Source organism: Manacus candei, unplaced genomic scaffold (assembly GCF_025592945.1).
Source record: "Manacus candei isolate 608988 ecotype Guabito, Panama unplaced genomic scaffold, ASM2559294v1 h1tg000078l, whole genome shotgun sequence".
NCBI lineage: Eukaryota > Metazoa > Chordata > Aves > Passeriformes > Pipridae > Manacus > Manacus candei.
Genome location: NW_026138126.1, coordinates 2,592,517 through 2,613,262, shown reverse-complemented (window position 1 = coordinate 2,613,262; position 20,746 = coordinate 2,592,517). Strand labels below are relative to the sequence as shown.

The 20,746-nt window shown below is 64.3% G+C and overlaps 3 protein-coding genes and 1 long non-coding RNA gene across 6 annotated transcripts; 1 reads left to right on the top strand and 3 right to left on the bottom strand.

Moving 5' to 3' along the window:
- Positions 1-2,832: 2,832 nt before the first annotated feature.
- On the top strand, positions 2,833-9,780 carry RAX2 (retina and anterior neural fold homeobox 2). Of its 3 annotated transcripts, XM_051810766.1 has the most exons (4): positions 2,833-3,161; positions 4,557-4,583; positions 6,859-7,109; positions 8,873-9,780. In XM_051810766.1, exons 3-4 carry the CDS (start codon positions 6,867-6,869, stop codon positions 9,314-9,316), a joined length of 687 nt encoding a protein of 228 aa, XP_051666726.1. In that variant the 5' UTR covers positions 2,833-3,161; positions 4,557-4,583; positions 6,859-6,866; the 3' UTR covers positions 9,317-9,780. The 3 variants fall into 3 exon arrangements, with proteins under 3 accessions (XP_051666726.1, XP_051666727.1, XP_051666725.1); XM_051810767.1 differs by lacking the exons at positions 2,833-3,161; positions 4,557-4,583 and adding an exon at positions 5,831-6,522 and having other exon boundaries at positions 6,859-7,082; XM_051810765.1 differs by lacking the exons at positions 2,833-3,161; positions 4,557-4,583 and adding an exon at positions 6,130-6,522.
- On the bottom strand, positions 3,512-5,773 carry LOC127481473 (uncharacterized). The gene is made up of 3 exons (XR_007908222.1): positions 5,668-5,773; positions 4,428-4,564; positions 3,512-3,909 (listed from the first exon to the last, which is right to left on the bottom strand). It is a non-coding gene; the product is annotated as an uncharacterized LOC127481473 (long non-coding RNA).
- A 1,835-nt stretch (positions 9,781-11,615) lies between the features above and the next one.
- LOC127481379 (mucosa-associated lymphoid tissue lymphoma translocation protein 1-like) lies at positions 11,616-19,436 on the bottom strand. The gene is made up of 17 exons (XM_051810602.1): positions 18,589-19,436; positions 17,688-17,829; positions 17,322-17,488; positions 16,671-16,801; positions 16,388-16,541; positions 15,904-16,082; positions 15,686-15,782; positions 15,472-15,519; positions 15,342-15,377; positions 14,761-14,964; positions 14,444-14,621; positions 14,075-14,149; positions 13,494-13,621; positions 13,280-13,426; positions 12,866-13,023; positions 12,636-12,770; positions 11,616-12,551 (listed from the first exon to the last, which is right to left on the bottom strand). The coding sequence occupies exons 2-17, from the start codon at positions 17,822-17,824 to the stop codon at positions 12,297-12,299; spliced, it is 2,229 nt and encodes a 742-aa protein (XP_051666562.1). The 5' UTR covers positions 17,825-17,829; positions 18,589-19,436; the 3' UTR covers positions 11,616-12,296.
- A 271-nt stretch (positions 19,437-19,707) lies between these two features.
- Positions 19,708-20,742, bottom strand: MRPL54 (mitochondrial ribosomal protein L54). The gene is made up of 3 exons (XM_051810786.1): positions 20,616-20,742; positions 20,212-20,368; positions 19,708-19,949 (listed from the first exon to the last, which is right to left on the bottom strand). Exons 1-3 carry the CDS (start codon positions 20,689-20,691, stop codon positions 19,817-19,819), a joined length of 366 nt encoding a protein of 121 aa, XP_051666746.1. The 5' UTR covers positions 20,692-20,742; the 3' UTR covers positions 19,708-19,816.
- Positions 20,743-20,746: the final 4 nt, after the last annotated feature.

The window sequence follows — 20,746 nt, the reverse complement described above, 5'->3', positions numbered from 1 at the left end:
TTCCCCTTGGGCACCCACCCCTCCAGGTACCAGTCCAGGGGCTGGTGACTGCTGGAGCATCCCAGGGAGTGTGGCACGGGCTCGTCAGGGCCTGGCACCAGGGAGCCTCCCCATGATTGGTGGCCCTGCTGTCCCCACAATCCCTGCCATCACTGTTGATGCTTCCAGCCTTTCTTCAGAACTTTTAAAATCTCCCTTCGGGGACAAAGCCACCTGTATTACACGGGATGGGGCCGTCGGTGCCCCACCAATCCCCCACCAGGGCCCTGACAGGGTGGCAGCAGTGCAGTACCCAGCACAACACCGTTCCCACCCCACGTCCCTGCACTCCCCAGGGCTGGGCTCCACACCGAGTGCCAGCTGCTGGGATGGTGGCACTGAGGTCCCCAGCGCACTCTGTCACCACAGTCCTCGCTCCACACCAGGGCCCCATCCTGCCCTGGCGGGCAGCCCTTTCCCAGTGCTCCCAGTGGGGCTGTGTGGGGACTCCCAGCGCCAGCTGGGATTCGGGTCAGGACCCTCCGCCAGGTCTCCTTGGCTAATCGTCCTGCCCCCCCCCGCCCTCCCCACGCTGCCACCTGCCTCCCGCTCAGCACCCTTTTGGGTCACCCCTGCTGCCTCCCCGCCTGCCCAAGGCCTCTTAATGAACTAAAAAAGTGATAAATCCCCGGCCGAGCTGGTCACGTGAGGCCGGTGGCCCCCGGTCGCCCCCCGGCCCGACCCCCGCCTCCGGCCCCACCGCCCCGGTAAGCTGACGCAGCGTCTCTAAGCGTTAGCAGCTTTGCGCGCTAATAGGATTAGGGAGGTTTAAAACTGTCATTTGAGTGAACTAAACCCCCTGATACTCTGCATTGCACCTTCTTAACCAATTTGCCTTCAATTAGGGTAATTGGGAAACTAGCAAAGAAGTATAGCATTAATATTTTAAAGTGATGAAGCGATTACGGGCCTTGGACGAGGAAGCAAATCAATTTGCTATCTGCTCCTAAAAGGCAATTATAATCATTTGGCAAATCAGCCTGCTGCCTCCCCCCGGGCGAGCCAACACCTTACGGCGGCCGCGGGGCCGGCAGGGCAAACACCGCGGGCCACAGCGCCGGGGCCGGGCAACTGGGCAGCCCCCCGTCCCCAAAACCAGCACCCTGGGACCTCACTGCACCCCCCGGACTGGGGGGCACCCTGGGGGAGGCTGACGAGGGCCACCAGTGTGGGAGACACGGCTCCTGCACTCCTCACAGTGGCCACTGTGGGCACCCGGGCCAGTGGGGTCCAGGTGCCCGTTTGCAGCCCCAGCCCCACACGTCATCCATGAGCTGGGGGATGTCCCCAAAGCCCCCCAGAGGCAGCACCTCCCTGCACTCCCCTGCACCCCCTGGCAGCTCTGTATGGTGTGGGGGTGTCACCCCATCCCCGTGGCCCCCCTGGACTCCTTGTATGGGGCCTTGCTGCCCCCGGCGCTGTGCCAGCCTGTCCCTGGGGTGGTGGCACACTGTCCCCAGGGGAGTGGCATCCCAAAGACAGCGTCACACCGCCCCGGAGCAGTGTCAGACGGGGCAGGTGAAGCTGCACAGCCCCAACGGGGGACAATGAGGTGGCCTTGGGACCCAAACCAGGATGCAGAGGGGGCTGTGAGGCCCTGCCAGCAGCAGCCCCAGCGAGAGGGCTCGGACCTGTGTTGGGCCAGCAGCCACCCAGCACAGGGTGCTGGGGTCCAAAACCCCCACAGTGACGTTTGCCATCCGAAAGGGGAACTGTGGTGGGGAGGGGAAGGGAGTGGGAGGAAGACGAGACGTGACTGGGGGCCGTGGTGGTCGCAGGTGGCAGGAAGAGGTTTTTGGGAGAAAGTAAAAGCGAGCGAAGAAAGAAAAGGGCAAAATCTGCCCCACGGGATGGAGGTTCTGGGCAGCACCAAACACATCATCCCTGGAGAACCCCAGACCCCCACCATGATGTTCCCCTCATCCATTGGAGTCCAGGGGCAGCAGTGGGAGCAGGGAGGAGAGATGGTGATCAGCCCTCAGCCTGGCTGCCTTTCCCCCACACCTCCATGGCCAGGGCCCATGGACAGCCCCCAGGGATGGTCCCCATAGCTCCATCCCACAGTCAGTCCCCATAGGGTGTCCCCATGCCTGACCCTGGAGCTCAGTCCTGTGTCCATGTATCATCCCCACACCTGGTCCCGTGGGCACTGCCCCTTGGCTGCCCCCCATGGCTTCTACCCACACTTCTTCCCCCTGCCTGGTCCCCTGCTCTGGTCCCCATGAGTGTTCCCCCTGCCTGGTGTCCATACCAGGTCCCCAAGGCTGTTCAGGGATCCTGGTCCCTATGGCTGGTCCCTACACCAGGTCCCCACACCTGGGCCCACACCCAGACCCCAGAGCAGGTCCCCAGACCACGTCTCTGCACTGGGTCCTCACAGCTGGACCCCACGACTGGTCCCCATCCCTGTCCCCAGACCCATCCCCATCCCTGCTCCCCATATGGGCAGGGCTCCACAGGCAGCATCACTGGGAGCTGGTGGGGCCACCCCCACCACCACGGGGCCACCCCCAGCCTCACCCTCCCCAGCCGGGGGGGACGACACCCACGGCGGCATCATCCCCATCCCTCTGGGGCTTGGGGCGCTGCCCCGGACCCCATCCCCGGGGCAGCGCCTCGGCAGCCCAAGGAAATCCTGCCCCCTCCCCCTCCATCCTTTCTTCTCCGCTCCCCCTGTTTCTAATTCTTTCTCCTCGCCCGTAATGAGGGGATTACACGGCAAACTCCAGCAGGACGCCTTTGTGGGGAGACAATCCGAGTGGGGAAGGCAGTTCGGGGCTTTGTCCGCCGCTGCCCCCCCGGACCCGTGCTGGGGGGACATTTAGAGCAATTACTTGTCCAGAAAGTAACTGTCAATCATTCTTAAAGGGGAAGGCCTCCAATTAATAACCTCGTCTTAATCCTTTGGACTCATTTCCAATCTGCGGTGCCTTGGTGACATCTGCAACACTAAATAAAGATTCTCCCGAGCCTTAGCACGGCGGTTCTGTGACAAATAAGAAGACTAGAGGCAACTTTGGCGGCCAAAGCTGCGAGATTGGTGAGGTTGAGCCGCTTGTTTGGTTCCCGGGAGGGACTGGCAAAGTTAAATACTCCTGGAAAAGCCGAGTTGGGCCCAGCAGGTAACGCCGTTTTATTCCAATTCGGGACGAAGCGCCAAGGGAGGATGCTGAGGAAGGGAGGGGGTGTCCCCAGGGTGTGCCCGGGGTTGGGGACGGGGCTGGCACCCTTCCCTGGGGGCTTGGGAGAGGGTGCAGGCACCAGTCAGCGTCACTCGCCCCGATTTACGTGGGGCCAGGGGCAGGAGCCACCCACGCTCCCACCACCCGTCCCAGGCAGCCTGAGCCCAGGGAGCCAAATCCTGGCACCCAGATGGGCTCCTAAAGGCAAAGAAAGGGGTCCCAGTGGAAGCTGGGGCTGTCCCGGGGCCGTGTCCTCTGCATCCCTGCTGCCAGGGAAGGCCACTTGTCCTTGCTGATGCTCTGCTGCTTTGCAGTACTGAGGAAGTGAGTTTTTTACCCACTTCGACCAGGGCTCGACGTAGTTTCTGTTGCCTTTTTGGGTGTCTGTAACAGCAGCTGTCCCCTCCCCCTGGCTGGCAGCCCCCACAGGAAAACCATGGGTTGGGGCATTGAGGAGATGGGGAGAAGAACCCTCCGGAGGTGTGGGGTCCTTCTGGTTCCCAGCACAGTTTTACAGCTTAAGGGCTTAAACCCCAAAACTGCTGGCAGGATGACAGGGGCTGCAGGAGGATGTCCTTTGGGAGCTGGCAGTCCAGCAGCTCCCCCTGACCCAGCTCAGCAGGGCCCATTTTCAGGCAGGATTCCCAAAACACTGGCGGTGAAGGCCTGGGGCTCCCGAGGCCAGTCCCTGGAGGATGGGGAATGCAGGGTGGTTGGTGTTGACACCCCCAGTCCGACCCTGTCAGGGACCCCCTTCCCCTTCCAGGGACTTCTGTGCCCCTGGCCAGGCCAGGGCAGATTGGGGTGGGGGGTCCAGCCCTCACCCCCAACCCCGCAGGGTCCGGTGCTGCTGCCCCCCTGCCAGGTCACTCCTGCTCCATTATTTTGCTCTCCTTGGCTCATTCCTGCTCCCAGGATGGGGTTTGCTGCTCCCTGGGGAGTTTTGGCCTCCTTTGCTTTCCGATGGGGTCGGGATGTGGGGACCATGGGGCTGCCCCCAGCCCTGCTCTGACCTCCACCCCTGCATCTTGCCCCTGTCCCCCCACCATCCCCCACCTCTTCTCTCCTCCCACTTGCCCCATCTTGTCCCCAGCCCCCTCCAGACTCTCTCGCCCATCCCCTCCATGCCCATCTCACCCATTCCCATTGCCCCAACTCCTCTCAGCCCCCTCCAGCCCCAGCTCCACCCCCATTGCCCCACGGGACCTGGCTGGGCAGGGCAGGCAGGGCATTCTGATGGGGTGCTGTGTCCCTCGGAGGGTCTGTGCCCCAGGCAGGGCTCTGGGGGCTCTGGGTGCTCTGGGTGCTCACCCCCCCCCTCTCCTTCCCTTGCAGGTGTGGAGCTGCGCAAATGAGAAGCGGGTGAGTGAGAGCGGGATGGCAGTGGGGCACCCCGTCCCCCCCGTGTCCCCTGACCCAGAACACACCCCAACACTCACACAGTGACCACAGGGTCCCTGCCCCACCCAGCACCCCCTCAGCCCTGCCTTGGGGCACCCCAGGGTGCAGCAGCCAGCACCTCTGGCCTGATTAGCAGCTCCCCTGGGGCACCCTGAGACTGCGGGGCCAGAGCCAGAGCTGGGTGAATCCCCCAAGGCCACAGACACCCCAAGAAGGGCTGTGGGGCATCTGGGGGGGCCCTAAAGGCACACCTGCTGTGCTGCACTCACACTGCACACACACCACCCACGCTGCACCCAGGCCCTGTGTGTGTGTGGGTGTGTGGGTGTGGGTGTGGGTGTGTGTGTGGCACATGCTGGGTGTGCAACGCACACTGCAAATAACCTGCACGGCACAGGCTGCACAGGCTACACACACACTGCACAGACTGCACAGACTGCACACACACTGCACACACACTGCACACACACACTGCACAGACTGCACAGGCTGCACGCACACACTACACACTGCACACACACTATCATAGCCATGGCACACACTGAACACACACACACACTGCACACACACTGTCATAACCATGGTACAGGCTGCACACCCACTGCACATACACTGCACACACACAGTCATAGCCATGAACACACATACACTGCACACACACTGTCACAGCCATGGCACACGCTGAACACACACACACACACTGCACACACACACTGTCACAGCCATGGCACACACTGAACACACACACACACTGCACACACACACTGTCATAGCCATGGCACAGGCTGCACACCCACTGCACAGATTGCACACAGACTGCTCACACTGCCCACACTGCTCACACTCTGCACACCCTGCACGTGCAGCGTGCCCTGCACACTCACTGCACACACCCCGTCTGCCCACAGCTCCTGTGCCCACTCGCTGTGCACACCCCACACACCCCACTCGCTGTGCACACCCTACACACCCCACACGCTCTGCCCTCCCGTGCACACACACACACACACACCCACACCGTGCCCCGTGTCCTGCCCGTGCAGACCCCGCTCTGTGTGTGCTGCGGGCACGGCAGGCGGGCACTGCCCCCGGCACTGCACGGGGCAGCACATGGCACAAACCACCCCACACACACACCCAGCCCCGCACGGGCACACCCACACCGGGCACACCCACACCGGGCACACCCACACCGGGCACGTGCTTCACACATTCCCTGCCACGCTCAGCCCACCGAACGCACACCCTCTCACACACCTGCCCCTCGCTCCAAGCACCCCTGAGCACCCCACACACGCCCTGTGGGTGGGTCACACCCCACACCCACCCCGGCACGGGCACAGACACGCTGTGGTCACACTGCTCACAGGGCACTCCCCACACAGACACCCCCCGTGTGCCCAGCCTGAGCAACACACAGCACCCACCCCCTGCCCGCCGCCCTCTGGGACCCCTATTTACACCCTCCCAGCACGAACTGATGCTCCTTTTCCCTCCCCACTCCCATTCGGGCATCAACCAGCTCTTTGCTGGCGGGTCGGGGCGATGCAGCTCCTTCCCCTCGCCCCAGGATTACGGCTTTCCGTCCCATTTCCATGTCTGCCGACATCCTCCCGGTGGAAAGAGACCCTTAATCCCCAGCAAATACTGCAGGAAGATTTCAGATGCCGGATAAAAAGCTTAAAGATGAAACGTTGCAAGGGTTGAAAATGCTTATAAGCGTCACCAAAACGGTTATTAGCCGGGGGACGGCGCCGGGTCACTCCTGCAGTGCCTGGGGACTGACGCTGGGTCCTCCAGCGCTCCAGGGCCAGCCTTCCCCGTGGGAGAGGCTGGAGGAGAGGAGCTGGTCTGGAAGGAGGGACTTGGTCCCCTCCAGGGCGGGACAGGGGGAGCTCGGGTTGGCTCTCAATCGTGGTTCTTTCATAAAATCCTCCACTTCAGGGGAAATTTGACTTTCAGCACCGACAGGTGCATTGTTCTGGTGGCACCTGAGAGCAGAGCCAAGTGCAGGGTGCCCAGGGTGTCCATCTCCAGGACCCTGGGTCAGTCCCCAGGACACCACAGCCCTGGGATAACGCAGTGGCAGAGAGGATTATTCCTTTGCATAACCTGTTCCTGGGGCCGCCCCACCCTCCTTTCCCTCCATCCACTTGTCCATCTGTCCCCGTACTGGGGGTCCGCGGGGGGGTCCGACGGCCCCCCAGCCCCACTGACCCCCGCAGTCCCCCCCCAGGTGCCACCATGTTCCTGAATAAGTGCGAGGGGGACCTGGGCGAGCTGCGGAAGCCGGGGGACAGCGAGGGCACCCCGCCCGCCTCCGCCGAGGAGGAGCAGCCCAAGAAGAAGCACCGGCGGAACCGCACCACGTTCACCACGTACCAGCTGCACGAGCTGGAACGCGCCTTCGAGAAGTCCCACTACCCCGACGTGTACAGCCGCGAGGAGCTGGCCATGAAGGTCAACCTGCCAGAGGTCCGCGTGCAGGTAGGGAGGGCACCCGTGGCCCCAGCCCCCCGGGCCTGTCCCTGGGCCGGGTCAGAGGGACCCCCGGTGCTGGAGAGCTCCGCTCCGCTCTCGGCCCCACCGCCGCCACCTCCCTCCGGGCCTCAGTCTCCCCACTGCTCGAGGTGGGTGCAGCAACCTCTGCAGAGCTGCTCCTGACAAAGCCAGGGAAAGGGTTTGATGGCTGAGCCTGTTTCCCCCATGGGGTCCCAGTTTGGCCTGTGGGGTCCCAGTCTGGCCCACAGGCCACAGCCTCCGTTTGGGCAGGGAGATGGTTTTTAGAGATTGTTTTTTCCCCTTCTGGTGTGGGCTGCTCCCATCCCTCCTGCTGTTCACGTGGGAAAGCAGCCAAACCTCGGCTGATTGAGGCCACTCCCAGGTCTTTCAGGCTGGGAAAGCACAAGATCCTCACAGATTTGGGGGTTATAAGCTTGTTGGAGCAGGGGGGGCAGTGGGGCTGGGGAGGTCTCGCTCCTTGGGCTGCAGGAAAAGGCTCATGGGGGAACAGCACGGCCTGAGAAGAGCCCAGGGTTCCACCAGTATGGTCCCCACCATCCCTGGACTGACATGGTGAGATCAGGGAGAGGGAAAGGGCCAGTGTGCTGAAGGAGACAAAACCCCTGCAAAGCAAAGCAGTAACCCCCGCACAGACGAACTGAGATCCCCAGGCCTCATCCCCAGTCTAAGACAAGGCAGCCTTTTTTTGGGGGTGTCCAGACTATAAGGATACCTCTGCTGAGCTCTCTGAGCAATGACCAGTTTCATAGAATCACAGAATCACTCAGGTTGGAAAAGCCCTCCAAGACCATCGAGCCAACTGTTCCTCCAGCACGGCCAAGGCCACCACTGTCCCCATGGCCCCAAGGCCACCCATGTCCCCAAGAGCCAGATCCACACGGCTTTTAAATCCCTCCAGGGCTGGTGACTCCACCAACTGCCCTGGTCACCCTGTGCCAGCCCTGGACAACACTTTTGGGGAATAAGTTTCTCCTGATATCCAACCAAAAACTCTCCTGGCGCAGCTTGAGGCCGTTTCCTCTTGTCCTGTCCTCTTGTCCTGCCCGACCCCCACCTGGCTCCACCCTCCTGTCAGGGAGTTGTGGAGAGTGAGAAGGTCCCTCCTGAGCCTCCTTTTCTCCAGGCTGAGCTCCCCCAGCTCCCTCAGCTGCTCCTCATCAGACTCGTGCCCCATCCCCTTCCCCACCCAGCTGTTCATCTTTCCTCCCCCTTTGCCTCTCACAGCAGACCCTGTGCTGCTCTGGGGACATGGGGACCAGCACTCCAATGAGCTGTTCCCACAGGGCCAGATGTCACTGCTGGATTTGGCTCACTGGTCCCTGTCGTTCCTGCTGGATTTTGGTGTAACTATGGCATTTTAACGTCTAGAAGCTTTGAGCCAGGGGTTGGGAAGGTCGGATAACACTACCCTGAGGGCTGCTGGGTGTCTGCAGGGCCAGGGTGCACATTTCCATGGAGCAGTGAGAGTAGGGGCTGTGTGCTGATGCCTCTTGCTTTCTGTACCTCAGAGATGTCCTTGGTCTCTGGGGCTTGTGGGAGAGCTTTGGCAGAGGTGTGTGGTGTGCCGGGATTGCCGGAGCTCTGGAGGGCAGCCCATGTGCAATGGGGTACCCCACACATGATGCTGAAGCACTCCCTGTGGGGCAGAGCATGGGGTACAGCATGTGGGGCACACTGCAAGGGACCAGCTGGGCACGGTGGAGCTCACCCTGGCTCTCACCCTGCAGGTCTGGTTCCAGAACCGACGAGCCAAGTGGAGGCGGCAGGAGAAGATGGAGGCCAGCTCCATGAAGCTCCACGACACCCCCGTGCTCTCCTTCAACCGGCCCCCCATGACCCCCAACGTGGGGCCCATGAGCAACTCCCTCCCGCTCGACCCGTGGCTGACATCCCCCATCTCCAGCGCCACCACAGTCCACAGCATCCCCGGCTTCATGGGAGCCCCCCAGGCCCTGCAGCCCCCCTACGGGGGGCACTCCTTCCTCAACACCCCCGCACCGATGGCGCAGGGCATGCAGCCCATGGCCCCCGCGCCCTACCAGTGCGGCACCCCCTTTGTGGACAAGTACCCGCTGGAGGAGGTGGACCAGAGGAGCTCCAGCATCGCCTCGCTCCGCATGAAAGCCAAGGAGCACATTCAGACCATCGACAAGACCTGGCAGCCCATTTGATGAACGTTCCCCTCTGGCCCCTCCGGCCCCCCCGGCCCCGGCTCCTGGCCCCGGTGCCGGCTCAGCCCTGGGGCAGGTGAGGGAGGACAGTGGGTGCTCAGCAGGACCAAAGCTGGTGCTGGGCAGGAATGCCAGGCTGTGTCTTCCCCTGCTGAGCCAGCACTGGCAGTGCAGGCAGGGAAGCCGGTCAGGTGCTGGCAGGACCCTGCTGCAGGGGAGCACCCTGGGGGAGCCCGTTTGCCTCGCTGTGGCACCAGCACTGGCTGAGGATCTGGCCGAGGCTCAGGCATCCCACCGTGCCACCAGGCCACGCACCACCCCCTGGTCGGACACCTCCTTTCCTCACACCCCTTCCCCTTCCTGTTATTATTAATTTTTTTTTTTAATGCTGCAGATTTAAACAAAACTGAACAGAAAAGCTCTAGTTTCGTAGGGAGTACTTGGGGGGACGTTTTAGCTGCATCGGGGCACGGCGCCGATCGTGCCGGGCGATGCGCCGGCACCAGGAGGACGGTTGTATCGTGAGTAAAGAGATAAGATGAACGGCTGCCGCATGCTGGAGTTGGGCACGGTGCCCTCGTTAGCACAGCGGGGCTGTCAGGCCTCTGCTGGGAAGGAATTTTATTGGAGGGCATGGGAGCACCATCCCTGGGCACCCTCCTGCCCCGCTCCCTCGGGATGCCGTGTGCAGGGCTGGGTCCAGGGGTGGGTGACTCAGTCCAGCCCTGGTTGTGGGCTGGGATCAGCTTGGCTGCACTGTGGCCTCGATGGCTCATCACAGGTCACCTTCTCGACCATCCCTTGGGGGCTGTGCCCACCGCCCCCCTGCCCTAACACTCCCCAGAGGTGCCAGTGGCACAGAGCTGCCAGAATTGTGCTGGTGGGAGGATGGGTGGCAGTGGGACCCTTGTGGCCCACGGCCAGGGCTGGCAAGGGGAGGGGGCCAGCTGGGAGCCCTGGGGTCTCTGCAGCAGGGATGTCAGGGTGTGCCAACCTTACCCCCTACCAGTGGCTCCTGCCAGATGGGAGCTGGTGGTGGTGACAAGGTGCCACTTCCCCAGAGGTCCCCAGCTCCAGGGGGACCCTGCCTTCCCACCCACCAGAGCTCAAGGCACAGCCAGTGTCACCTCACTGGCAGCAAGGGCCAGCAGGCCCCCAGTGCACGGCTGAGCCCACAGTGGCTTTGAGGTGCTGAACACAGCTGGGACAGCAAGAGAGGTGGGCTCAGCCCTGGGTGAGCAGGAGCCCCCGGGTCCCTGGGGAAGCCAGATGAGGGCCAACCTTCTCCTTCCCCACACTGAAACAAGATGTTTCCCCAGAAATCTTCCTGCTTCGGACCCGACGGCAGCCTCCAGCCGGGGCTGTGCTGGGGCAGTCCCGGCCCCGCGTGTCCCCGTGTCCCAGACCCCACTCGGTGCCAGCACGCCCGCCCGCCGTCCCTCTCACCACCCCCCCGGGGGTCTCACCCCGATCCAAGACCCCCGGGGCCGGACTGTGACGTCCCCAGAGCCCCGGGGTCAGGCGGGTCTGGCCGGGATGCCAGCGGGCCAGGCGAGGCACTGACCCCGGCGAGACCCTTTTCCTTGTGCCCCGTCCCCCGGCTGCTGCTGCTCGTCTGTTTCGTTAGCGACAATTAAACCTTTAACAACCCATTAAACGCATAATCGATGCTCCCCGGCCCCCCAGCCCAGCTAATGGGGTGAAGCGCCCCGGCAGAGCCGGGCTCCGGCCGGCAGATAATGAAGCAACGGCTGCGGAAGTAATGGGGTTTGATCCGGGGGACGGGACGCGCTCAATGGGGGCTGCGCTTTTCACATGACATAATTGCCGAGGCTGGCGCCAGCCCGGGGCACCCCTCGGCCTCCCGAGCGCCAACAAAGGCCGGCTGGCGCGGGGAGCGGGAGCGCCGCACCCCCGGCTCGTTTGATCGGAGCCTAATTGGGGCGAGGGTGCTCCCCCAGCCCGGCCCCGCAACCGCCGCCCGAGGGCGAGGGCGCGGAGGGGCCCCGGGACGAGGATGCGCCTCCCCGGCTCCTCGGGGCTGGGGGGCTGCGTGGGTTATTTAAATGAGCTAATCCGCATGAGGTGGCACCGGTGTGCCCGGCACAGGGTGGCGGGGGGGGTGGCGGGGCGCCTTCGCTTTTGGTTCCCCGCGTGCCCTCCCGTGGGTGCGCCCGGTGGCTGCTCTGCACCTCCTGCAGGAACAGGCAAGATTTCTGACCCCAAAAATGCCATTTCGAAGCAAGGCAGGGGCAGGAGCGCCGAGCCTCCTGCCCAGCCCACTTTTATTGGTGTTCTTCCTGGTGGAGACCCACTGGAGCCCTCCACGGTATGTGGGGCTGCGTTTGGGAAAAATCCAAGCAAAAGGCATTTTTTTTCCCCCTTAGATCCCAATCCTGTCCTGAAATCACTCACTGTCAAGATGGGGCTGGTGCCTGGGGTCTTCCTGGGGGGACTAAGTGCTACGGGCAGCTCTGGGGGCACTGGGGGGTGCTCCCAGTCCCTCGTGGCAGAGCAGGAGCCCTCCTGCTCCCCCGCCTCTAATCTCCTCCCGTGGGATTTGCCCCCTAAGCTGCTTATTTCTCTCTATTTCTCCCAGGCCTGAACGAACCCAGCCCTGCCCCAGTGCGACGCCTCGCGCTCGCTGAGCCGTGGGCTCTGGGCACTCTGCCCCCGGGGCTGCTCGCTGGTGGCCTGGCACTGTGGGGCTGGCACTGCCCAGGGATGTGGGGCCAGCACTGCCATACCCGGGCACATGGGGCTGGCACTGCCATGCCAGGGGATGTGGGGCTGGGGCCAGCAGTCCCAGCTGTGCTGCACTGCAAGCCCCACACCCCCTGGCACAGGCCAGGATGGGGCTCAGCCCCTCCCAACACCCACCTCTGTGCACGTCCCCTCCGCCCCCTCCATCCCCGGCCCCCCAGCAGGACAGATGTGGCTCCAGGGAACTGCGGTGACAAGGGGGGGCCGCGCTGTCCCTCTACAGGGCGTGGGAGCTGGGGACGTCAGGGCTCAGGTTCTCCTCAGGGGTGTTGACCCACGAGCTGCCCGTTGCCCCCCAGCTCCCGGGGGGGGAGGAGGAGAGGGGGCTGCGGGGCGGGGGGGGCGAGGCCGCCCGCTGCAGGTTGAGCTTGGCGATGAGCGGCCGCCCCACGCTCACCCGCTGCCGCTCCTCCACGAAGTCGTCCATGCCCCGGTAGCGGTACTGCAGGCACACGGTGAAGGCCAGCTCCTGCTGCAGGGGCACCGGCACCGTGGGCACATGTCCTGGCACGGCCGTGGCCACATTATGCCCCTGACACTGGCCCCCGCCCCTTACCCGCAGCTTCTGCAAGCCACAGATCCGGCTGTAGAGGCAGCAGGAGGGGCAGCCGAGGCTCCAGACAGGTGCCAGGGGGCTGCCCACCTCCTCCGGGCTCTCCTTGTTGGTGCACTTGAGGTCCACATCCAGCTCCTGCCACGGGCGGCATCCACATGGAAACCACCACGAGTGCCCCAGCCCCGTTCCCCAGCAACCACTCTGGTGTGGCTTTGGCAGCCCCATCCCACCTCAGGGATGTCAGTGAGCCTGGCCTCGCACTTGGTGATGTCCGTGGGGGCGGCCACCACCCGCGTGTAGATGATCATGATGTTGGAGAACTCGGCGGCGAAGCCCAGCTGGACGGTGACGCCGCAGTCGAAGCGGAGGTGGCGGCTCTCCGGCAGCACTGGGGAGGGGACAGGGACAGCAGGGCTGGGACCTGCAGGGCCTATGGGCTGGAGCTGTACCCACAGGAGAGGAGACTGTTGGGTCACCCCAGAGCAGGGATGCTGACATGGTGGTCCTGCCTCCAGGCTGGTGGTTCTGTGCCACCTTCTCCTCCAGCTGGGAGGAACCTGGCGGGTGCTGCCTGCAGCCTCTCCCTGCACCTCGGGCTGTCCCTGCTCCACGTGCCAGCTCTGGACGGGGTGGCTGTGACTCACCATGAGCCTTGGCCCACTGCAGGTTCCTGGCAGAGGTCTCGTCCCGGCCCGGGGGGCGGATGGGGTCCGTCAGAGCTCGTCTCTCCGAGAGGTTGCTGCGAAGCTCCAGCGCCTGCCGGCCCCGCGTGATCTCCAGCGTGCCCATGTCTGCCGTGGCACAGGGGGTCAGCAGGGGCCACCAGGGGATCACTGTACCCCACTACTCCCCACTCACCCTCGGCCACCTTGTCCAGCAGCACCGTGATCTTCTCGTCCTCCAGCAGCCAGCGCTTGAGGAAGGTGACGAAGATGCCGTTGGAGAGCTCGCCCTGGCTCAGCTCATAGGCTTCGGCATCCGCACACCTGCAGGGATGTGCAGCAGTCGGCTGCATCGTGGGCTCTGGCACTTCCCCAGGAACTGGCCCCCAACAGGACGACAGTCCTGGGGAAGCCAGAGGTGGGCACCTCTGGCTCCTGTTCCCATCTCACCATCTGGCCACCGTGCCAGGGACAGGTGGGAGCCATGGCTGGATCCTGGGTGCTTAAAGCCTCACCAGCCCAAATCCCTGTGCTCCAGAGGAGCCTCAGGGCTTCATGCCCTCGGGGGCTGCCCAAAGCTGAGCAGTGCCATGGACACCTTCCTGCCCTGTGAGGGACTCAGGGCTGCTGTTTGCCTACCACCTCCAGCATTGAGCAGAGGGATACAAGGAGGGGGGAGAGACACAGGCAGGGGAGCTGAGCCCCTGCCCCACTCTGAGCCAGGAAGGGAGACTCAGCCCCGCTGCCCACACTGGGGAGATGGCAGGAGGGACCCACGTGGCATAGCCAAAGACGATATTGGCCGTGACCTCCAGCGCCCCGACCTGCGGGATGACATCGTCGTTGAGGTTCCTGCAAGAGAATGATGCTGGGTAGAGCCAGGAACTGCCAGAACTGCCCCCTCCAAAGCCCACCCCAAGGCACCTGAGAGCCCAGGGGCTGCCCTGTGCCCCTCTGCCCACCCATCATGGTGTTTGCCAGCTCAGAGGGGCAGTGATGTTCTGGGGCATTTAGACAAAGACAATGGGTTTAGGCAGGCCCCCAGGAGTGCCCTGCACCGCTCCCTCAGGAGCCAGCACCCATGGGTCCCTGTGCTGGGATGTCCCCGAGCAGGTGTGTCCCTGGGGGGTGGCAGGGCTGGGTCACCTCTTGCGGCACATGTCGAGCAGGAAGGTGTTGAGGCCGGTGCGGCGCTCCTGCATCGCCCGCAGCACCCGCTGCACGCACAGGCAGTGCGCCGACGTGTAGGCGCTGGGCGCGTCGATGGGCACCATGAAGCTGTTGCCAAAATTTTCATAGCCGTGCCCGGCGTAGTAGAGCAAACCTGCCAGGGGGAATGGAGGGCAGGTGACGTGGTGACATCCCTGGACCTGCCAGCACCCTCCTTCTTGCTCAGTCCCTCCACCAGCACAGAACCCCCCAGATCCCCCAGGCTGGAGCTGCCCTGGCGGGTGCTGTCCCACCGTAGACACCCTTGTCGAGGAGGAGGAGGAACTCGTTGACAGCCATCTGCATCTCAGCCTTGCACAGGTCCAGCAGCGAGACCACCTTGAAGTCGAGCTGGCGGAGGAGGGCACTGAGGGCATGAACGTCCACCATGGGCGCCTGCAGCTGCTTGTGGTGCAGGTAGTGCATGTTGCCGATCAGCAGCGCCACTTTGTCCGTGGCTGCAAGGGTGGGAGAGGGAGGTCTTGAGAAAGGGGTGGGATGCTTCTGCTGTCCCCACTACCATTCAGCCCACAGAGGTGACACCCAACACTGTGACCAGCATCACTGTCCCTGGGTATTGAAGTGCCCTGTGGTGTCCCTGCCTCGCTGATCCCTGAACCGTGGGGGTAGGGTTGGAGGTTGGGGTTAGGGATTTGGGTTGGGAGTTAGAGTGCTGATCCACTCTCTTGGTTAAGGCTGGGGTGCTGCTTTGCTCTCCCAGTGTGCTGCACCCAAAGAACCCCTGGCCGAGCAAAGCCTCCTGGGGTGACAGTGGTGACACTGGGGACAGTCAGAGCCTCCCAGGGCCACCACCCCCTCCTTGGCAGGCTCTTACCATACAACTGGCCGGGATTGCCACACTCTGGGGAGCCTGTGAAGAGAGAAACACAGTGCCAGGGCCCTCCAGTGCCAGGGGAGCGTGGTGGGCAGAGCAGCACGGACCTGCTCTCTCTGCCCACACCTACCTCCATCCCCTTCCTGCCAGGAGCCTCCAGAGGTGAAGAGCCGTGGGCCTGTGGCAAAGGGGGGGTCAGGGATCCTATGCATGGCAGCACCTCCCAGCATGGGCTGCAGCCCCCCAAAACTGCAGAGCAGCCATGAGGGCTTAATGGGGAGCAGGGCAGGGTCAGGACACCCCATGCAGGGAGAGAGTCACAGAGGTTTGTCCGGGGCCCTCACCAATCTCCACATCTACCTCCTGGCTCCACACCTCATGGAACAGGTTGAACACTCGGCAGCAGTAGCTGCCCCGCTCGGCCGTTGTCACCAGCTTCACCTGCCAGTGGGACAGAGCGGGAGGCTGGGGTGGTGTGTTGGACCACACTGCACTGTGCCACACTGTGCCATGCCGTGCCACACTGTGCCAACACTGTGCTGTGCCAGGGGACCCACCATACCTGGAGCTGAGGTGCCTGAGCCCCCTCCACAGGACGTCTGTTCCTGAACCACTGGTACTGGGGCGGGGGGTTGCCGATGGCTCTGCACTCCAGTGCCAGCGTGTCCCCCTCGGCCAGGCGGCACGGCCGTGGCTGCCGCAGGATCTGCAGCCCTGCCATGCTCGGGCAGTAGCCACTGGCTGGGGAAGGGACAGGGTGGCAAATTCAGCACCCAGCCATGGCAGCGCTCAGCAGAGCTGCTCCAGGCCCCAAGTTCCTCACTCATAGGCCCTGGCACCCAGGGGTAGCATGAGGCATTGTGCAAGAGGAAGACACAGGGCATGTGGCTCCTCTGTGGGCACTGTGACCCCAGCAAGCCGAGAGACCCTTGTGGCTGAGCCAGTGACTGACAGGGCAAGCAGTGCCCCTCAGGATCCATCCCTGTCCCCACAGGGCCAGCGGTGCTGCATGGATGCCAGCCAGGGACGCAGATCTAGGAGCCCACCTGAGCTGGGGCTGCTGCTCTTCTCCACCTGGACATGGGCCCACCTGGAGAAGGCGAAGGTGGCCCCACAGTTCACCCGGCAGATGTACCACTCGGGCTGGCCCGGCGGGGCGGCCGTGTCGATCACCAGCTCCGGGGACGTGGCTCCAGGCACCTACAAGACAGGAGGTGGCCAAAGAGTCAGGGGCTCCCTCTTACCTGTGTGGGTGCCCTCGCTGTGGACGGGGGTCCACAGGACGCAGGGCACGGGGGTCCTGCTCCACATGGCACAGCGGGGCCTCACCTCCCGTTTCCCACAGAACCACTGGTACATGAGCCCCGGCGGGCCGGTGGCACAGCAGGTCAGGGACACTCGTGTCCCCTCTGCCACCACCTGTGACTCCGGCTGCACCGTGATGCGGATCATGTCCTGGACTGCAGGAGAGGAGAGCACTGTTCCACACCATCCCATCCCATTCAGTCCCATCCTATCCTGTCCCATTGTACCCTTTCCCATCCCCCCCCAACAGCCTGCCCAAGCCCAGCCGAGCCCAGCCCATCCTATCACATCCTCTGTCCTGTCTCAACCATCTCATCCTATCTTGTCCCATTGGTACATTCAGTGCCATCCCACCTCACCCATTTTATCCTGTTCCAGTCTATCCCACCCCGCTCTGCTCCATCCTATCCTATCTCATCCCATCCCATGCTGTCCAAACCTGTTCCATCCCATCCCATCTGACCCCATCTCAGCCTGTCCCCCATCCCATCAGACCACATCCCATCCTGCCTCACCCTGCTGCATCCATCCCACCCCACCCCACCCACCCAGGATCCCTCTACCACAGCACAGCCCCAACAAGGAAGAGCTGCCCTTCACCTCATCCGCTTCCTCCCGCTGAGCCCCGTCCCCGGTGGCCCCTCCAGCCCCGCGGTTCCCGCTGCCCGTCCGTACCGGCAGTGCTGAGGACCCGGCAGGCCTTTGTGTGCCCCATCTGCTCCAGGCAGCCCAGCAGGTACTTGAGGGTGCAGTCGCGCTCGGCCAGGAGCTGCAGCAGGCACTGCGTGGGGCTGCCGCGGGGCTCCAGCACCTTCAGCGAGCACATCTCCAGCTCCTCCGCGCTGCGAGCGCCCGCGGCCGTCAGTGCCCCCTCCCTCCCGGGGCGGGCGGGCCCCCGCCAGGGCTCTCGGCCGTGTCCCCTGCCCAGGGGATGGCTCTGGGGACCCACGCGCCCCTCGCCCGGCCCACGGCAGGGCTGTGCCCACCGGCGTTTTGTCACCCGGTCGGGGACAGCCCCCGGCGATGCCCCCCCAGCCCTACCTGCACTTGAAGCGTTTCTCAGCCCCGGCCAGCTCAGCCAGCTTGCGCCAGCCCCGGCCCGCGTTATCCAGGAGCTCACACAGCCGGGCCACCACCTCCTCGCCCAGGGCGCCGATGGGCACGCTCCAGTCCCCCATCCCTGCTGGGGACACCGAGGGGACGAGCCGTCAGTGAGTCACAGGGTGACAGGGTCCCACTGGACACCACCGGGCACAGTGTGCCTCAGCAGGGAGAGCACCAGCATGAGCTCACCAGCGTCAGGTCCCCTCCTAGCAGGAGCCTGGGGAGGTGCTGGGAACCGGCTGGGTAGTGCTGCTGGATCTGGCCACCGGCAGCCAGTCAGGAATGTCACACACTCTCCCTCCGTGAGCTGTGACAGCACCCTGGGGAACCCCACTCACCCCCCAGCCTCAGGCAAGGAGCCAGGGCATTTTAACCCAGTCCCAAGAAAGGGACTTCATGGAATTGGGGTCCACAGAACTGGAAAGAGGGGATGTCCCCTTTCACCTTCCCTGTCCCTTCAGGGACCACAGAGAATGGGGCCCAGGGGCACCTCTCCCCCTAGCAGAGGCCCCAGTGGGACAGCAGCAGTCCCCTCGTTGGCACGAGTCCTCTGTGTGGTGGCTCCAGAGCCAGCACAAACCTTTCCAGGCCACCAAGAGGGGCTGTGGAGGGGTCAGGGGAGCGTATGCGGGGGTCCTGGGGCTGCGACCCATCTTAGCTTGCCCTGACCTGGGAAAGGTTTTGACAACAAGGGGAGCATGGCACGAATCACGTGGACAGGGGCAGCACCCAGGGAACAGCTCCTTCCTCCTCCCCTCAGGTCCCTCCCCAACAACCTGCCCCAGAGGAGCACTTGTCCCCAGGACTGAGCTGCCCAGGGCAGCTGAGTGACACTCACCCAAGCAGGGGGCTCCAAGGCGGAGGGCAGGGATCCAGGTGCTCCCTCTGCTCACCTTCTGCCGGACTTGGGGGGCTGGACACGCTGGAGGTGGTGAGGGGAGGGCAGGGCACAGGACAGGCCCGGCGGGACGGGCACTCACCGCGTGGTACAGCCGGATGAGTCTCAGCAGCTCCGAGGGTGTGCACCCAGCCCCACGCAGAGGAAACGAGGGCTCAGCCCAAAATCTGCCCCGGCCCCCGCGCTGCAGCACAGCACTTCTGCTTCCCTCCGCCTTCCTTCCTGTTGTGGGGCGTGTGGGTGTGCAGCTGCCACGGGGTGCCCACGTGGGCACCCACCCACAGCCCCCCAGGGAGCCAGGCACGGCCCCCAGCCCTGCTGCAGGGCACGGGGCACCAGGGACACTGCCGGGCTGGGCAGGGGCTCCACCGCCCCCTCCTCGCTATGGGGGGACCTTATGGGTGGCTGTTTGTCCCCACAGCCCAACTCGAGCCCAGGCAGGAGCTGCAGGGCAGCAAGTCCAGGATGGAGGTGAACCAAGGTGACGGGGGTACCTCTCAGCCAGGTGAGACCAAAAAGGGGCAGGACCACGGCTGGGGAAGCTGCTGGGCTTTGCCAGGCTGGAGCCAGGTGAGGACAGGCAGGGACAGGGCAGCGAGGGCCCGGCTGCTGTGAGGAAGACCCTGCCTCCACCATGCAGCCCAGCCCAGCCCTTGCATCCCAGCACCACTGCTCCTGCTGCCAAGGGAGGAAAGCAGAGCAAGGGGCCACTGTGTCCCCCCTCACCTTGCCTGCTGCCTGGCAGCACCACCAGAGCCTGGTCCTCCTGCCCCCGGGAGCACAGGCTGCTCAGCCCCCAAGACCCCCAGCCAGAGACGCAGTGACAACGGGGTGAGGGGGGGCATCCCCTCCCACCCCCCTGTGGAGCCCTTAGACTGAGGTACAGACAGTGATGGAGCACGACCTGTGTGTGGTGTGGGCTCCCTCCACGAGCCAAAACCTGAGCTTCTGCCTTCGCAAACACACCCAGAATTTGCGTTGCCTCAGCCCCTGGCACGGGGGGACACCCACACCAAGTGTGTCAAGGTCCCAAGTTTTACACAGCCTTTGTAACAGATATCAGTCTCACTCCAGATTTATTTCCTGTTTATATCAAGCGACCAAAAGCAGGAGCGGGTCCCAGTGCCACCTGTGCTGGTGCGTGGGGCAGCCCTGAGCTTGGCAGCACCTAAAACTTCTTGCCCTTCTTCAACTTGTTGCGCTGCCACGTGTTGTATTTCCGCAGCCGCCTCCAATACTCGAGCGTGTCAGGGTCCAGCTCCTCCAGCTTCTTGGGGGGCCCGAGGTGGATCTTAAAGAGCCTGGGGGCAAATGCAGAGGATGTGAGGCTTCGGGAAGGAGGGAAAAAGGGACAAGGACGGGACACAGCCGCGGACGTGAGTGACCAGGACGTGCAGATCCCTCACCCCCACATCCACAGCGCACCCACTCCTGTCTCCCTGGCCCCAGGAAGGTCCCTGGGCTGCAGAGGGGCAGCTGCCTCCTCCCAGAGCACTTCGCTGTCCCTGTGCCTCTCGGACGGCACCTCTGTGGGGACACGGAGGGGAACGGGGCAGCACCCACCAGTCGGGGTACTCGGAGTCGGGCTTCAGGGCCACCTCCGGGCCCTCCTTGAAGTAGTTGACCCCCATGGCGTGGGTGGCGAGCATGGTGGGGTCCGTGCACACCTCCGGCCCCTTCAGCGCCTCCTTGGGCGCGCCCTTGCCCTTGGCCTTGGCGGCTGTGGGGACAAGGGTAGGGTCAGAGCAGGGGCGACAGGGATGCGGGTGGGGGAAAGGACGGGGCTCGGGGGCAGGGGCACCGCGGGGCGGGAGCGGGGCTGGGTCAGGGTCGAGGGGAACCGGGTGTGAGAGAGGGAGCCGGGAACAGGAGCGAGGGGCACGAGGGATGGAGATGGGGGGGCCCGGGGGACGCGGGGCGGGGAGCACGGGCAGGGCAGGCAGGGCGGGGGCGGTGCCGGGTCTCACCGGGTTTCTTGGCGTAGCCGCGGGCCGGAGCCCCGAGCGCGGCCCCCGCCGCCCGCAGCAGCGCCCGGGCGGCCATGGGCGCGGGGCACGGCGGGACGGGCGGGGCCGCGCCTGCGCCTGCGCGCGGGCAA

Bases quoted from the DNA above. Each gene is read 5' to 3' on its own strand.
- RAX2 (XM_051810766.1), top strand. From the start codon at position 6,867: ATGTTCCTGAATAAGTGCGAGGGGGACCTGGGCGAGCTGCGGAAGCCG. The intron at 7,110-8,872 runs GTAGGGAGGGCA...CTCACCCTGCAG, and splicing joins TGCCAGAGGTCCGCGTGCAG to GTCTGGTTCCAGAACCGACG.
- LOC127481379 (XM_051810602.1), bottom strand. From the start codon at position 17,824: ATGGGGGACTGGAGCGTGCCCATCGGCGCCCTGGGCGAGGAGGTGGTG. The intron at 16,542-16,670 runs GTGAGGCCCCGC...CCTGTCTTGTAG, and splicing joins GGTTCTGTGGGAAACGGGAG to GTGCCTGGAGCCACGTCCCC. The intron at 13,622-14,074 runs GTGGGTCCCTCC...ACATCCCTGCAG, and splicing joins ATCGTCTTTGGCTATGCCAC to GTGTGCGGATGCCGAAGCCT.
- MRPL54 (XM_051810786.1), bottom strand. From the start codon at position 20,691: ATGGCCGCCCGGGCGCTGCTGCGGGCGGCGGGGGCCGCGCTCGGGGCT. The intron at 20,369-20,615 runs GTGAGACCCGGC...TTGTCCCCACAG, and splicing joins CGGCTACGCCAAGAAACCCG to CCGCCAAGGCCAAGGGCAAG. The intron at 19,950-20,211 runs GTGGGTGCTGCC...ATTTGCCCCCAG, and splicing joins GACTCCGAGTACCCCGACTG to GCTCTTTAAGATCCACCTCG.